Source organism: Cibotium barometz, chromosome 2, assembly GCF_041138505.1.
Source record: "Cibotium barometz isolate CiBa-2024 chromosome 2, ASM4113850v1, whole genome shotgun sequence".
NCBI classification, from domain to species: Eukaryota; Viridiplantae; Streptophyta; class Polypodiopsida; order Cyatheales; family Cibotiaceae; genus Cibotium; species Cibotium barometz.
The window spans coordinates 58,653,654-58,669,872 of record NC_141047.1 but is presented as its reverse complement, the minus strand read 5'-3'; the positions used below and the strand labels follow the sequence as shown (position 1 = coordinate 58,669,872).

General features: G+C 45.4%; 1 protein-coding gene across 5 annotated transcripts in view; it reads left to right on the top strand.

Annotated features, from left to right (window-relative positions):
- The window catches only part of LOC147641275 (uncharacterized), a 93,123-nt gene that overhangs the window by 49,214 nt on the left and 27,690 nt on the right, over positions 1 to 16,219 (top strand). For 2 of the 5 annotated variants that reach the window (XM_086819997.1, XM_086820011.1), the window contains exons 2-5: positions 5,659 to 5,742; positions 5,834 to 6,010; positions 6,083 to 6,118; positions 6,365 to 6,394. In XM_086819997.1, the coding sequence (XP_086676123.1) occupies positions 5,659 to 5,742; positions 5,834 to 6,010; positions 6,083 to 6,118; positions 6,365 to 6,394 (327 nt within the window). Of the gene's footprint in view, positions 1 to 207; positions 5,171 to 5,658; positions 5,743 to 5,833; positions 6,011 to 6,082; positions 6,119 to 6,364; positions 6,395 to 16,219 lie in introns of those variants that run through there. The other 3 variants (XM_086820018.1, XM_086820004.1, XR_015269157.1) reach the window with 3 other exon arrangements.

Sequence of the window (16,219 nt, the reverse complement as noted above, 5' to 3'; positions counted from 1 at the left end):
GTATTTTATGATACCTCAGAGGAGATGTTGAGGGAGCTTGATGTCAGGGATATGGGCCTATCTAGACTCTCACAGGATGAGGAACATACAGTGTGTGGGCGGTATTTGATAGACATGGGGACTGCACATGGATTGGCCATCCTGAATGGCCTACAGAGATTCCCGACATCGGGCAGTTTCACTAGCTTTCCACATCGGCATGGTGTCTAGTACAGTGGACTATGTTATGGCTCAGCCCAATCTCATTCCCTCTTTTCAGGATTTTATGGTAGGCACTAGGCCGGTTGGAATAGTAGTGGATCATGCTATCTTGTCCTTCACTCATGGAGAGTGGGAAAGAAGAGAGAAGGTAGTGGCGAATCTTCTAAGGAGAGAGCACTTATCATTCGTTTCTCGTCCATGGAAGCGAAGATGGACTTCTTGAAGAGACGTCCTACACTCAAGAAGACGGGAATATTTCTTGGAGATGACCTCACACTCTCGCAACTTGCCCACATGAAAGAAGTTATGCCCGAGATAAGGGCAGCCCGAGAGAAAGGGAAGGTGGCCTTCTATAGAGATGGTAGAGTGGTGATTATGGAGAGGCGCTCTTCATGACGGCGCGAGACCTATGGGACTACACTCAAAGTTGCTACTTGGAATGGTAATGGATCTCTACGCCTTGATGTAGGGGCTTTTGAGGATAGTTTCACTGGGAGGGGCATCATCTTCTACTGTGAGACGCATCAGGCTCCTGGACAGTCCACGCCACATGTTAGTGGATACCGATGGCAGACAGCTTGTAGACAGGAGACTCGTTCAGAGCATAGAGGACGGGGCTCAGGAGGAGTGACAGTATTGTTTAGAGAGGAGCTACAGCCATTGATACATATAGTCCGCAGAGATGAGCAGGCTAGGTACATGTGGGTTAGACTGAGGGCAGAGACGGGCAGATATCTCTACATTGCTATATGCTATTTTGCTCCTAGTACATCAGTGTATGCATCACCTAGCGGGTAGTCTCCCTTTTCTATTTTGGATGATGACATTTGGGAGTTCTCCAGGGATGGTGATATCATTCTCTTGGGGAACTTCAATGCCGAGACCGCCCATAACTAGACAGTATTTTATGATACCTCAGAGGAGATGTTGAGGGAGCTTGATGTCAAGGATATGGGCCTATCTAGACTCTCACAGGATGAGGAACATACAGTGTATGGGCGGTATTTGATAGACATGGGGACTGCACATGGATTGGCCATCCTGAATGGCCTACAGAGATTCCCGACATCGGGCGGTTTCACTAGCTTTCCAAATCGGCATGGTGCTAGTACAGTGGACTATGCTATGGCTCAGCCCAATCTCATTCCCTCTTTTCAGGATTTTATGGTAGGCACTAGGCCGGTTGGAATAGCAGTGGATCATGGTATCTTGTCCTTCACTTTCACATTTCAATTCAGCACCGCTCCATTGGGACAGGTCTCCACACACACTCATTATGCCTTTACGAGGGAGACTGACACCGTGTACACGGATGGGATATACAGACGCTTATGTGCCGAGGAGCCGGGACGGCCATTAGATGAGCTCACTCAGATATTGATAGATACGCTTCATGCTGCAGCATCAGAGGCATATCCCCATAGTCAGCCTACACGGAGACGATCTGGGAACATGCCCCAGAACAGTTGGTATGATGAGGAGTGCAGAGAGATGAGGATCAGATTACAGAGAGAGGTGCTCATGGGTGTTACCACTCACAGACAGTCACGGATTACCTTCCGGCACCTAGTGCGATGGAAGAAGAGGGCTTATCTTGCTCAGTTAGAGAGGGATTTGTATCAGTTATTTATGAGTCAGGACTCAGGCGAGGCATGGAGACTATTCCATGAGCATCCACCATCACCAGCCATTACCTGCACAGAGATTTGGGGTGAGTATGCAGCATCCCTGTACACAGCACCAGGACAGCTGCCCCTGCCAGACCCGTCGGAGCCATGCCCAGAGACATGTGCTTTCTTTATTGCTGAGATGATAAGGAAAGCTATTGACAGGATGAGGACTAGGACAGCATATGATCATGATGGTTTGGTAGTAGAGCACTTTATTCATGCCAGAGATATGCTTGCAGAGCTTATTGCTATGATGTTTAACCGAGCCATGTGTGAGGGTTTTCCTGAGACTTGGAATATGTCCACGATTGTGCCTATCTTCAAGTCAGGGGATCCCATGCTTCCTGGGAATTATCGTACCATCATTATTGGTCACACATTGGCTAGATTATATGCATCTATTCTTGAGGAGGAGTTGAGTAGATGGGCAGAGAGAGAGGGCATACATGGATCAGGGCAGGCAGGGTTCAAGAGAGGTTTCTCCACTCTTGATCATATCTTGACACTCAGAGCTATTATTGAGGAGGGCAGATTATATGGCAGGAGGATTTATTGTTGCTTTGTGGATTTTCGCAAAGCTTTTGACACAGTATCGAGAGCCAGACTGATGCGCAGACTACAGGAGATGGGAGAGCCACAGAGCTGATTTGGGGAATCATGGCTTTATACAGGACAGTTGTGGGGCAGGTACGTACTACTTAAGGTATATCTGAGATGGTTCACTCCACTATTGGGGTGAAACAGGGCTGCCCCCTTTCTCCCACCTTATTTGGGATGTATGTGGATGAGGTTTCGGACTATGTAGAGCAGGAGGGTGACAGAGGAGCACAGCTAGCAGGGACATGGATTCCGCTGTTATTGTATGCTGATGATATTGTGCTGATCTCAGATTCTCCAGAGAGGATGCACCGTCATTTGGATGCATTGCACACGTTTGCACAGGACAGTGGATTGTCTGTTAACCTTGGTAAAACCAAGGTGATGGTGTTTAACACCACAGCACAGTGGGTTAGGAGGTCAGTACCCACCTTTACATATGGTCAGGAGACAGTGGAGTATACAGATGCATATACTTACCTTGGTGTGGTTTTTAGTGGCCCTCTATTTTCCTTGAGGAGAGCAACGGAGACCAGATTGACCAGAGCTTATGCAGCATTGGGGAGGCTAGAGAGGATGTGTTCGCAGGTTCAGTTTCAGGAACCTCGAACAAAGCTCTGGCTCTTTGACACTTTGGTCACTTCAGCCATGTTGTATGGAGTGGAGATATGGGGACCCTCAGTGGATCACCACAGCCGAGCTGGTAGCACTGATGGATGGAGACGTATGGAGAGGTCCTTGGTTTCTATGATTTCCTGGATGATTAGGGCTAAGGCCTCCGTACCACATGATATTATCCGTGCAGAGATGGCTGCCCCCCCATTGGTAGTAGAGGCACTCACTCGATCAGTCTCCTCTATACATAGCACTTGGGCTCTCCCTAGAGACAGATATGCTCGCTTAGCCCTGAAGTCTTCACGACAGTTGGCATCACAGGGAGACGAATCATGTTGGTATGCACAGATGACAGCTTGGTTCCAGTTGCATGGCTTTAGTATGGACAGGCTACCTCCATTTCAGTACTCCCTGGATGCACCCTCCCTCCCTCTCACACGGGCAGAGATTACCAAACTTATCAGGCAGGACTTGATTCAGCTGGACACTAGGAGGACATGGATACAGCCGACACACATTGGTACGAAGATGGCTTTCTATAGAGATCATCTTCTCTAGCTCACGGAGGATGGGTTTGTGATTAGACCGAGCTACATGGATACTCATCTTTGTCATGGGGTATGGTCTGCTATTGGTCAGATGTACACATCCTCACACCAGCTAGAGATTGAGACTGGCAGATTCAGAGGAGTACCAGCTGAGGGCAGGATTTGTCAGCTATGCCAGATGGAGCCAGAGACAGAGTTACATTACATATGTCACTGTCCAGTATATTATGAGATACGAGGCCGTTTTCATTGCCTTTTTAGAGAGGGTTTCGGACCACTTTCTAGAGTCATGAGATACCAGGATCAGAGATGCCTCGGATTATACTTGCTGGAGCTTCGTAGACATAGAGAGGGACTCTTGAGAGGGAGGGGATTAGAGAGGGAGAGACACGTACAGAAGCAGATTACAGACTTCTTTCGACCAGAGATTGAGCAGTCAGGCCAGCAGGCATTGCAGATAGCCCCAGAGTATAGCCGCACCAGAGGTACACTGATTGATCGGGCTATAGAGCTGGGGCGGTCCAGGCGCCCCAAGATGAGAGGTCCATCTTGACATCGGCGGAGACTACAACAGAGGATCAGGACCATACTAGCACGGCATGGGAGACGTCCAGTCAGAGTACTCACCATGGAGGACATTGAGGATATCCGCCATCGACCGATGAGAGACATCTTTGGATAGTGATGTGTATGATGCTTACCTTTGTTGCTGGAGTTTTCCTCCCAGATGTTATCCATTAGGAGCTCCTAGTACCGTACTTTTCCTCATAGTTGTTTCAGTTTCAGTTAGTTGTTTAGTTGTTTTTAGCTTTTCTTACACAGACATTGTATCAGATCCACCAATTGTTGTAACCTTTTTGGTCTCATAGGTCATTTCAGCCTTCTGAAGACGTTAATATATCATTTCATTTCATTTCATTTCTCTCTCTCTAACATGAGAAGCAAGCACATATCATCCAAGCCAATAGCACGGGGGCATCAATCACAAAACGGTCAACAGCATGGGGGTCGCCATGGGCTACATGGGCATCCTCATCAGAAGCGTAAGCTTGAACTACATCAAACCACCATAACTAGAATCATAAGCATCTTTTTAATTTTACATTCAAATTAGCATCTTTATGATTTTACATTGAAATTAGACATTTTTACATTTGTGTGTGACAATATATGGCACGAGGTGGAAGTGTAGCAAAACCGGCATTTACATGTGATTTTACCGGTTGGATTTTAGAAAAACCGGCTGAATATTGTGTGTGACAATATATGGCAAGAGGTGGAAGTGTAGCAAAACCGGCATTTACATGTGATTTTACCGGCTGGATTTTAGAAAAACCGGCTGAATATTGACCATGCAACTACATTTAAGGGCTGAAATTCATTAGTTTTATTGTAAATTACCGGTAAAATCACTAAATCTAACCCAAAATACCGGTTCTATTTCTCAACGCCTTTATTTTTTAGGGCTGGGAAAGAAATTTTTGTAATTTTTGTCGAGCAGTGGTCTGTATCATAGTTGCGCTTCCGATTGATTATAAGGTAAACTCTCTCTCTCTCTCTCTCTCTCTCTCTCTCTCTCTCTCTCTCTGCTGCGAGCGAGGCGCTGCATCAATGCTACGCTTTCTTTGTTTGCTGCAGGTATGACTTTCATTGTGTGTGTGTGACTAGAGATGAGTTTCTTGAGTGACTAGAGATGTTATTGAGGCTATCTTTGCAGTGTCATGGTGTGGCCATCCATGTCACTTCGTTGATAGCTTCAACAACACCTCTTGTCAGTGTTGCAGGAAACGACGCCTGTTGCGGTGCTGGAAACGCCGTTTCCTGCATTCTTGGTTTCATTCGCGTTTCACCCTTGAGAGAGAGATTTTTTACGTCCATAGGAGGCCAAATATGAGACAAAACAAAACCACTGGTAGTGTGGCGGTGGTATGGTAGTGTGTAGGGAGGAAGAGAGGGTGGGAGGATGGTGCCCTATCACTAGAGAGAGAGATGTGCTTGAATATCTAACTCTTGGAAATGTTTTAAAGTTATGACGAAGAAGAAGTACAATGGTGATTTAACAGAACGAAAAATTGAAGCGTCAAGAAATTGGCGCCAAAAACACACTGAAGGTATGTATCTAAGTAAAAAGTTTTCTTATGTTTATTAATATGTATATTAAATAATAATGATAAGTTTTTTTAATGTTGCTTTGTCCAACAGCTTATCGTAACAAAGAGGCTGAAAGAAAGCGTCGAAAGCGTATGGAGGCTCGGGGGGCTGCACCGCCTGCTCCCGCTCCTGTTGCTCCTATCATGGTTCTTGCTTCTCCTCCGCCTCCTCCTATTGTGCCTCCTGTCATCATTATTGATGATTCACCCGTGCTTCCATCACCACATGGTAAGGAGATAGATTTTTTCTTTGAGATTAAGTTTAGGTAAAAGCAATGCTTACAATCCTTTTTCTTTGAAGGTGGTCGGAGAGGTGTTGCTGAAGTTGACGGACATGGTATGTTTTTGTGTGTGTGTGTACAATCAATGTACATGGCTCATAATGGTGTGCATGAGAGAGAGAGAGAGAGAGAGAGAGAGAGAGAGATAGACAGATAGATTCAATTACCGTCCACGGATGTCATATATGACCTATGGGACTATATGACCTATATGACCTATGGGACTATATGACCTATGGGACTATATGACGAGAGAGAGAGAGAGAGAGAGAGATGTTTTAATGCAGATGCAATCATTGCAGACTTCGTTCGTGATCTATTGCTGGTGTCTGGTATTACTTTCAAGTTTTGTGATATCATTTTTAGTTATTTATATTCTTGCCTTTATTCTAGCTCCTTTGTTGTCTAGTCTTGCAATCTTATTATGTGTTTATGAACAGTGTGCCACTGGCTGCCATCAAGGCTCTAGGATCAGCCGATAACAAGCCGAGGGTTCTCCTTCACCAAGGCTCTGATACCATGTTAGAAGTGGTTGCGGAATGTGTGGTCAAAACACAAGCTGAACATAGCACACAAGAGGAAACCCTAGATCTAGCATACACAGAGAAAATGCTAGATGTAGGGGGATATGGCGATAAGATGGATAGGAGAGAGATTGTCGGGAGTAAGCGTGTGCGGAAGCATGAGAGAGGAGAGAGAGAGACAGAGAGAAACACAAAACGTTGGGAGTGTGGAAAAGGGAGCGATCAGCCCCCCGTTGGCTCCAACAGTCATAACCAGCACAATGTATGTGTATCGTATACAAACTCTGGCCCCTGGCAGTCTATATATATGACTCCAGGGCAGAGGTCGGCGGGCAAAAACCCACGACCACCTACAGATGGACCCTGGGTGTGTACTTGTAATGGGCGCGTGGACCAAATATGAGGCGGACCGCCGGCCGGACAAATATGCAACCTATATGCCAATGCAATGGGTGGCCAGCCCCGAGACATAGTAGCCGTACATGTATGCCCTAGACCTGTGTGAAGCAGTAGAGTGGTGTATGAAATCTAACACCCCCTATCAGCACCTGATGTTGAACAAACCGCGTGAGGCCGAAGATGTGAGGCAAATGATGGAGATGTCTACTGTGATGTCCACTTAAGGACAATACTCCACGAGTGTAGTAGCAGTCTAGAGTGTTCCAACCGTTGAGATCTCTCCATGGTAAGATGCCGTCACAAGCAGTGTAGCAAACTATTGTACTCCGCCGATGCAGTGCGAAGATACTGCGTGAAGGTCCCGAAACTGAGTGGAAAAACAACTCCTTGTCCCGAAAGAAGTGCCAACAGGCGTGCTGCTGTCCTGCCCAGTAGGATCTGTGGTGTCTGTAGTCAAAAACAGTCTGGAGAAAACGGGAAAGCCCAGGAAGAACCGTCGTAAGCATGCACGGAAGCTGAACCTGCAACCGAGTGTGGCCAGGTAGCTAAGCTGCTGCGAAAAACTCCAGGAAAAAACCAGATGTAGCAATCTGTGCCGTAGATGTCCTCCAAAACAAGGGAAGCCAGACTAAGTTGTCTCCACTGTAGAAGCTACCGTAAGCTGCAAAACAGTCACGGAGAGACTGCATGGACCACCACCGGATGGTGTCGTGTGAGTAGGTAAGAATTCCTCTGATGAGTGCATAGGTCTGTCCAAAGCAATCCACAAGTCACCACCCCCTCTGGAGTAGTGCGCAACCGCGGAAGAATGGCTGGAATGAATGGATCTCCCAAGGATCGTACGCCCGTAGATGATCAAGCCGATGTCGAAGCTACCGTGTGCAGCAGCAGTCACCAAGAGACCGCACGGACCACCACCAGAGAGAAGGAGGTGTTTCAGACTTCTCTTCTATTATTCCACGGATGACAATATTCTTTGAACGTTTTTCCTACATGTGGCTGATATGCGCTATGAATTATGTACCTTGGGAGAGAGAGAGAGAGAGAGAGAGTGATTAATTGTAATCATTGCTAATTAATTGCAGAAACCCCCCCCCCCCCCCTTGCCCTCTCCCACTTCCTCCTCTTTCCCCTTCTCCTCCCCTTTTTGTTTCCCTCTTTGTCCCCCCTTTTTGCCTGCCGGTCTCTAGCTGTCTCTTATCTGGCTTCATTTGGCACAACATCCTGGTCTTAGGTGTGATACTTCTGTAAATCTATCTATCTCAATCTCTAGCTGATTCTCCCGCCCCACCTCAGAGGGAATCATTTATAGCTCCCTCGCCCGCCTTCTTCGAGGACCCCCTCATTAGGCAGCTTCCCAATGATAGGAGTAACGGGTTCTGCATACCCTGGACAAGCCATATTAGCCTCATGTAACGGCCCCATCTCCTCTGCGCGAATCCCCAATCGGCCAGCCAAATCTGGTGAAATGAAGTTGGCTCTAGCACCTGTGTCAAAAGAAGATCAAAGCATTCTGATCTCTCACTTTGCCCCATGCCCTGCACAACTCTGTAGCTTCACCACTTAGCTGCTCCCCCACAAGATCAGGAACTAAGCTTGCAGAAGGCTTTGGTTTCTTTGGCTTGGGCTCTCCTTTATGGTCAGGATCCTTTTTGGACGTTCTTTTGGGACAATTGAATGACATATGCCCCTCTTCAGTACAGTAAAAACACTTTTGAGCATCTCTCAAAGCCTGTCTTTCCTCAGAAGTCCTTTTGGGCATTGGCAACTTCTTATACTTTGTCTCTGAAGACCCTTTAGCATCACGAGAAGCATGCCCAAATTTTTCAGCTTTCTTGCTCAATTTCTTACTGCCTTTAAATCCAGATGAACCACCTGTGAGTAACGCATTAGCTGTCATAGCATTTTCAATCATCTGTGACATGTTCGTTACTCTTGTCTTTATACAATAATCTCGTACCTCCTTGGGCAGCCCACAACAATATTTCTCAACCTGCTCAGATAATGGCACGGCACGATAAGAAGTCACTGGGAGTAGAGCTTCCCAAAACTTCTTGTTATAATCCTCCAAACTATCACACTTTGAAGCATCCAGCTTGTGCCATGCGGTCATAACATCCACCTCAAATGTAGATGTGAGCCATACGGAAGAGAAAACCTGTTTGAATTGGACCCATGTTGTGGGTGCTATGCCCTGCAAAAGAAGAGTAGACCACCACTGCAAAGCATTGCCCTTGAGAAAAGTGGCAGCTTTCCTCACCTTAGAGGACTCTGTATAATTCCCACCAGAAAAAGCAGCATCAAACTGCTGTAAAAAGGTAAGTGCCTTCAATTTATCCTTGGCCCCACTGAAAGTGTCAAACTTCAGTGCAGCTCCCCCTTCCTTGTAATCCTTTGCCTTTCCCATAGGCGTTAGATTATCGTATGGAAGTGGTTTCGTGAGATTGCTGCCCCCAACATTCATACCCATCATTGGGTCAACATTTCCCATTCCCATGCCAGGCATACCATACATTCCAGCCATGTTTCCATACATTCCATTATGCATACCTGGCTGCATGCCACCAAACATATTGCCTTGCATCCCAGGTTGCATGCATGCAAACATATTTCCAGCCATACCGGACTGCATACCACCATACATATTCCCTTGCATGCCAGGCTGAAAATTGGCTCCAAAAGGCCCATACATACCCATGCCTCCCTGAGGGTAACCCCCAGTCATGGATTGAAACACCGAGCCACCACCAAAATAACATGGATGCATGTTCTGCTGAGGAATAGGTGGCTGTCCATAGAAGGAACTCTGAGAGTTTGCTCCATAAGCATGCTGCATATTCGGAAACTGGCCAAAGGATGGTTCCTGTGGGATGGCACCACTATGACCCTGAGGAAGATTCTTCGAACGAACCTTCTTCTTCTTTTTCCGGGGCTCTGTGCGAGATCTCAAAAATTCAGCAAATCTCTCACTCTGTGTGAGCTGCATAAAAGTATCCATAACACTAGCCAAGCGATCTTTGAACCGAGCATCATCATCCTCTTTACCATGCACATCTTCTGGCTGTGTTACATCCTCATAAGGCTCAACATCTGCAGCCTGTTCTCCTGCAAAAATATCCTCAGATACATCTCTTTCAAGAGAAGTCTCTTGCTCTTCTTCTTCATGATAGAAGTACTCTTCCTCTGTATCAGACATGTTTGCTGAATTTTCAGCGATGGCTTTCTTCAAAGCAACCACGAGCTCACCCCCTTCAGAAAGTTGATGATTGGTCCCAGGGACGGAACCTTGAAACGGGCCTCTGATAGAAAACCGGAGTGCGGTAGAAGCAATCACCCGTCCACTTGTAGTCTAGATGAGAAACAAAACACAGATTGGAGCTAGAGTGCCCAAATCTGAAAACACAGCGACACCTGTTGGCCCCAAAGCTTGGCGCCCCTTGCGGTATTTCTTTATTCAATTATAATAAAATGAATGGCTGAGTACAACACAAAGACCAGCCAAGAGTTTACACCTGTAAGTCCAATCTGACGGCCCACAAATCCTTCTCAGCACAGAGGATCTATGCACACAGATCTGTGTCTTCAAACAACACACTGTGCCTCCCTCTGATCAGCTAAGATCACTAAGCAGGCCAGCCATGGGCATACATCTGGCATAACTCAAGTGCATGATACATCTTCTCAGCTCAAACATACATGTGCTGTCCAATCTCTGTCTCAACCCTTGTCAATCTGCCATACCCCTCCTCTCACAAGGGGCCAGATAACACATATCTGCAACAGACATCAAGCAGTAGAAAGAGAGATAGATGAACAGAAACAGAGCTTACCAAGTTCAGCTCGTGAAACAACACTGGAGGAAGCAACAGCACCAATCTGTACTTGCAGGCACTTGTATCCACAACCCTGCTTCACACGTGTGCTTGTACTTGCCTGTATCCTCCTCCTGATGTCCACTCTTATGCTGTCCTTGAAAATACAGATCTGAAAATCAGCACTGTACCCGTCTGTACCGCCTTGGGATACGTGCCAGGAGTTGTACTTGCACAAACAGCCGGCTGTCCACTCTTGTACCTGCCTGAATCAGAGTATACAGTCTGTCCAGCACCTGTACCTGGCTGTCCGTACACTGTACGGCAGCCGTACAGTGCTGTACTGGCTGTGTACTTGCTGGTACAGCCTGTACAGGGCCTGTGCGCAGGGAATCCTTGCAGCAGCTTCTATGCGCAGCCAGCAACAGAGGAGAAAGAGAGAGAGTACTTGCACAGTTCTGGCCGTACAGTGCTGTACGGCTGATTCCACTCAGAAAAACAGCAACAGCCCTCCAGAAATCTGCAGTCGACTTGCTCTTCAGCTTCTCCACGCTTGAGAAAACTCTCCACTTTTGCTACACGACTCCCCAAAAAGGGAAGAGAGAGAGAGGAGAGAGAAACACTCCTCCCCCAAATTAATCCCTAGGGCCCCAAACTTTAATAAGTTCCTAGGGCCACTAAGGCCTAGGGGCAAACTTTATTAAACATTAAAGTTTAATGTTTTTAGTTCCCCCCTTCACACCTAGGGATGTCCACACATCTTAAACTCTGTCCGGGCACCCCCCATGTGAATTATAAAATATTCTGACTCTGCAACCACCATGCCGACACTTGTCCTGCTCCATTTTCACAGGGCCATGACACATGGCAATAGAGGCTCTCAAGCCTAACAAATCACCAGGACTTGATGGTCTTCCAGCAGTAGAGTTCTTTCAGAAGTTTAAGTCCTTCTTGGCTCCTATGTTGCTTAGAGTATGGGAAGAATCAGTCCACCATCGAGCCCTTCCCTATGCCATAAACACAGGGGTAATTAAGCTCATACATAAGAGAGGACCAAGGGACGTTCTAAGCAACTGGAGACCTCTTACTATGCTCAATCTAGCTTACAAGATATTTGCTAGGGCAATTACTAACAGAATGTCAGTCCATCTCATGAAGTGGATCTCCACTGAGCAAAAAGGATTTATCAAAGGACGTCACATCATGGACGTAGTAATCTCACTTTGGGAAGGTATGGAATATGCTCAAGATTTCAAGAAAGACTTTGTTTTTGTCAAAGTAGACTTCGACAAAGCTTATGATAGGCTTGAGTGGTCATTCATCTTGGAAAGTCTAGAGAAAATGGGGTTTGGGGGGTGAGCCCATGACCGGTGTCCAGCGCGCTCACAAACCATATCTCTACCTCTATGAGAGAAAGTAACAAGTCTTTCAGGAAAAATTAAACTAGATGATTTGCTGTGAAACTAAGGGGCTCCTATTATCACATCTTGGTGAAGAAAGAAAGAATTCCTCCTGGTCCACATAGCCTTGCACATGGATGCGGAGCTTGGAGTGATCCGGTACTTCTTGGCCTTTAAAAGCTCCTTCAACTTAGTACAAGTCCCATTTCTTCCACCTTGATTCCCAGCTTCTTAGCTAATTCCTTTGAAATCACCGTTGTCTAATGGGTGGACCCATTGTCTAAGAGGTGGACCCATTGTTTACACCTTATTGGGTCCTCCAATCATAAGAGACATTTTATGAGATGGCCACAATCTAAAGGGTGGGAACATTCTAAGGGGTGGGAACTCTTAAAATGCGCTTGGAATCCAGATACCATACATTATCTACAAGTGCTACATTGTACACCAAGAGGGTGGACCCAATGGAACATATTGTGGAGCCAAAATAATGGACCCATCATTAAGGGGTGGTGGACCAATCCCTTACAATAGCAATTGGATGAGATTGTAGGTCAAACCATAGAGCATAAGGTCAAAACTACCTATAAATATGGGTCAACTACCTATATCAATGTGTCCATTATCCAAATTTGAACCCCTTTTTATGAGGCTTCTGATAAGGAGGACATGGGATTCAGGTGGAGTATTCCTATCTAAACACACAATTTGAGAATGGTGTGATAAAGCATGCCAATTGGACCATGTTGCAGCATAGGGGTCTATCTCACTCCCTTTGAGCTAAGGCAGTGGCTACTACTGCAGTTCATTTCTACAACCGGTCTCCTACTCCAACATTGCAGGATATGACTCCCTTTGAGGCTTTCTTTGGAAAGAAAGCTTTGGTATCTCACTTATGTGCTTGATGGTATTGTACTCATTTCAAGCTCACAAGAGGGCTTCAACTAAGTGGTGTAGACCCATCATAAGTAGTGCAGACCCTTGTGTAAGTAGTGTATTGATTCAACCGATTTGACATGCTACATTATTGTCATCATCATTCAATTTACTTAGGACCCATAGGGTGGAGTATATAGCCACACCATGCCTTTTCTCTCCTATCCACATGGGCTATCCATGAAGCTCTTTTATTGGAGAAGGAATAGATTATGAACTTTTTAACTATGATGTATTCTATGTTGCATAATGCAAAGGTGATGCCGCCAGAATACTACCAGAATGTTTATAGCTTCCCAAAGCCTCTAGAGGATTGTATTACAAGTTCTCTTAATGCAATTCTAAATTTTTTTTGTTGGGCAGGCCCTCTTAAACTTTTAACTTCAACATAACCCGTTTTGTGCATGGCTGCACTCACTACTAGTACTGTCACTCGTGCAATACATATCTGCCGTACATCTTGTGGTGGGCGTTGCAAGAGAACCGAAACAGGTGTTTGGTTTTTTTCTACTCAAAGATGTGTGTGTACTTTTCCTACGTGAGGGCCGATTATATGTTGTATATCCCCTACCTCCAACAGCACCTAGCTAGGTATGCGGTGCCTCCGTCGCATATGTTTACTAACATGTAGAAATATTACATATGCCGCGATCCCATAACACATGTACATATGCCGTGATCCCATAACACATGGTTCCACCATTTTCCAAGAGAACCTCGCGCGAAAGGACACTAGGAAAGAATTTGGACATCAATCAATGAAGAAGCTTGCAAGGAAGACTTTTATTCAATTGAAAACACAATGGCGATATAAGAAAAGCTTTGAGAGTTCAAGGATTCTCTTACATCAAAAGCTTGGTTTGCACCTTTCTCTTATCCACACTTGAAGTTGTAAAAATTATCAAAAAATCCGTAAAAAATACAAACATTTGGATTTTATACCTCTGTAGGTTGTGGGCTCATGTATGTATATATATATCCGTAAAAAATACAAACATTTGGATTTTATACTGGGCTCAAATCTCATTACATGTATATATATATGTATGTATATATTACATATATATGAGATTTGAGCCACAAATAGAAATAGAAGAAATCGTAATTCTTTAAATGGGAAACGCAAGCGCACATCAGACCAGCAAATCGCAGCGAATCGAGCACGCCAGCATTTGCGAGCAACTTATTAGCCAAGTGCGCAAGATGTGTGTGTGTGTGTGTGTGTGTGTGTGTGAGAGAGAGAGAGAGAGAGAGAGAGAGAGAGAGAGAGTCTTCTGTGTGTTTGTGTGTATGTGTGACATGTCATGGATCATGCTGTGTTAAAATGTAACATTGGCAGTGGTTAGTAGGCATAGAGATACATTTGTTGTAGAATTATGAGACAAAAAAGACACTTGCATATGAGAACTGTTGTAGGAACTATCTATGAAAGATTATATTGATATTTATGATATTTCTTTGATAGCTTCAACAACAGCTCTTTACTAGTAGCTGTTTTTTCGTTTTTGTGTTTTTTTTATTTTGCTCATACATTTTCATTCTTGTTGGCGGTAACATAGAATATGTCTATATATGTATGTGTGTGAGGGAGAGAGAGTATAGGTCATGTCAATGGTAGCATGCACAAGGTGTTTGTGTCAATGCTCGATTATTGACACATTCTCTAATTTTGCTAGGATAGTGTGGCCAAGACTATACATAGGTATAGAGAGAGAGAGTCTGATCTCTAATAGTTCGTAGATTATGGTTCTATATATATGTGTGTGTGTGAGAGAGAGTGTGTCGTGCACACTAGGGATAGGCAGGCTAGACGAGCTAGAGTTGATTCCGTGGGAACGTGGGACAGGAAAAGCATACCTTTTCTACGTTTCACCTTTTAGGTGGGTCAGTTGTGCTATTTTTGGCCGGCACCTTTATGCAGAGTCTATATAAAGGTCGCCGGGGGTCATTGTTGCACACACTAGCCAGAGGAGCAGAAGAGCATGGAGCTTGGAGTTAGGCTTGTGCCCGGTGGTATGAGACGCTAGAGGGCATGGCATAGCTTATGGATGCTCCTAGCAAGAGTCCACACGTGAGAGTCTCTAGCTCGAGCTCGGTGGGGATAGCCAGACTGGTAGGTTGTGCCTACGGCTATCATGGTTGGGTGGCGAGTATGCCTATAGCCCATAGATGTGTTGTGTTTCTTGATGTCTTGCAGGTTTCCTTCTCAGAGAGATCCGAGGTTGTCATAGTTGGTATCAGAGCAACTCTGAGAGCAAGATGAAACCCATGAAAGTTTTGAGGTGTGTGTAGAAATCAGTAAAGTATGAAATGTTATGCTCGTTGTCATATTTCTTATTTCCCAGATCAAGTTGTTATACAATCTGGTTCCAGAACATTGTGGCAAGGTTTTGCAAGCTTCCCCTTTCTTTTTTAGGAAGGAGAGGATCATTACACAAGGTTGTGAATTTGATTATGTAATCAATAGAATTATGTTCTGAGGAGCAAAGTTTTTCAATGGAGAATTGAATGATTGGATGTTGGGGTTGGGTGATGGGAGATGGAGCAAGAGGAGGGACATGAACAGATCGAGCAGGCATCAGCAGAGCATATCTCGAGAGTGGTCACGCTGCAAGTCATGATCATGAGGCCACCACATCTCATGTTGTAGGCTCTAGAGTCTAGAGTCTAGACTCCTAGAGTCTCATGATCTCATTCACGCTCATTGCTATCTAGTATCAGTGCTATGATCTATTTTTTAGCCTTTAGGCTTTTTGTATTGAGACCTCGAGTCTCCATTAGGTATTTTGTATCGATTCTCCACATTTATTTGATAGTAGTATTTGCCTTTGCCTTCTTTGCTCATCAATCGTGATTTATTTCGATGGTCTTTTGTTTTTAAGTCTCCTCCCCATTCCACCCTATCCCACACCCCTCCCCCCCAATCCCCATTCCCTCCCTTTTTCCGTTCCCCGTCTCTGTCCCCAACCCTGTCCTTGCCCCACGTTCCCTGTCCCATGTGACTATGGTATTTATACCTCTTAACATCCTTGGGTAGGGAATCCACCACCTAGAAAGGTGGGAATATGAAAAGACACGCCTTTCTT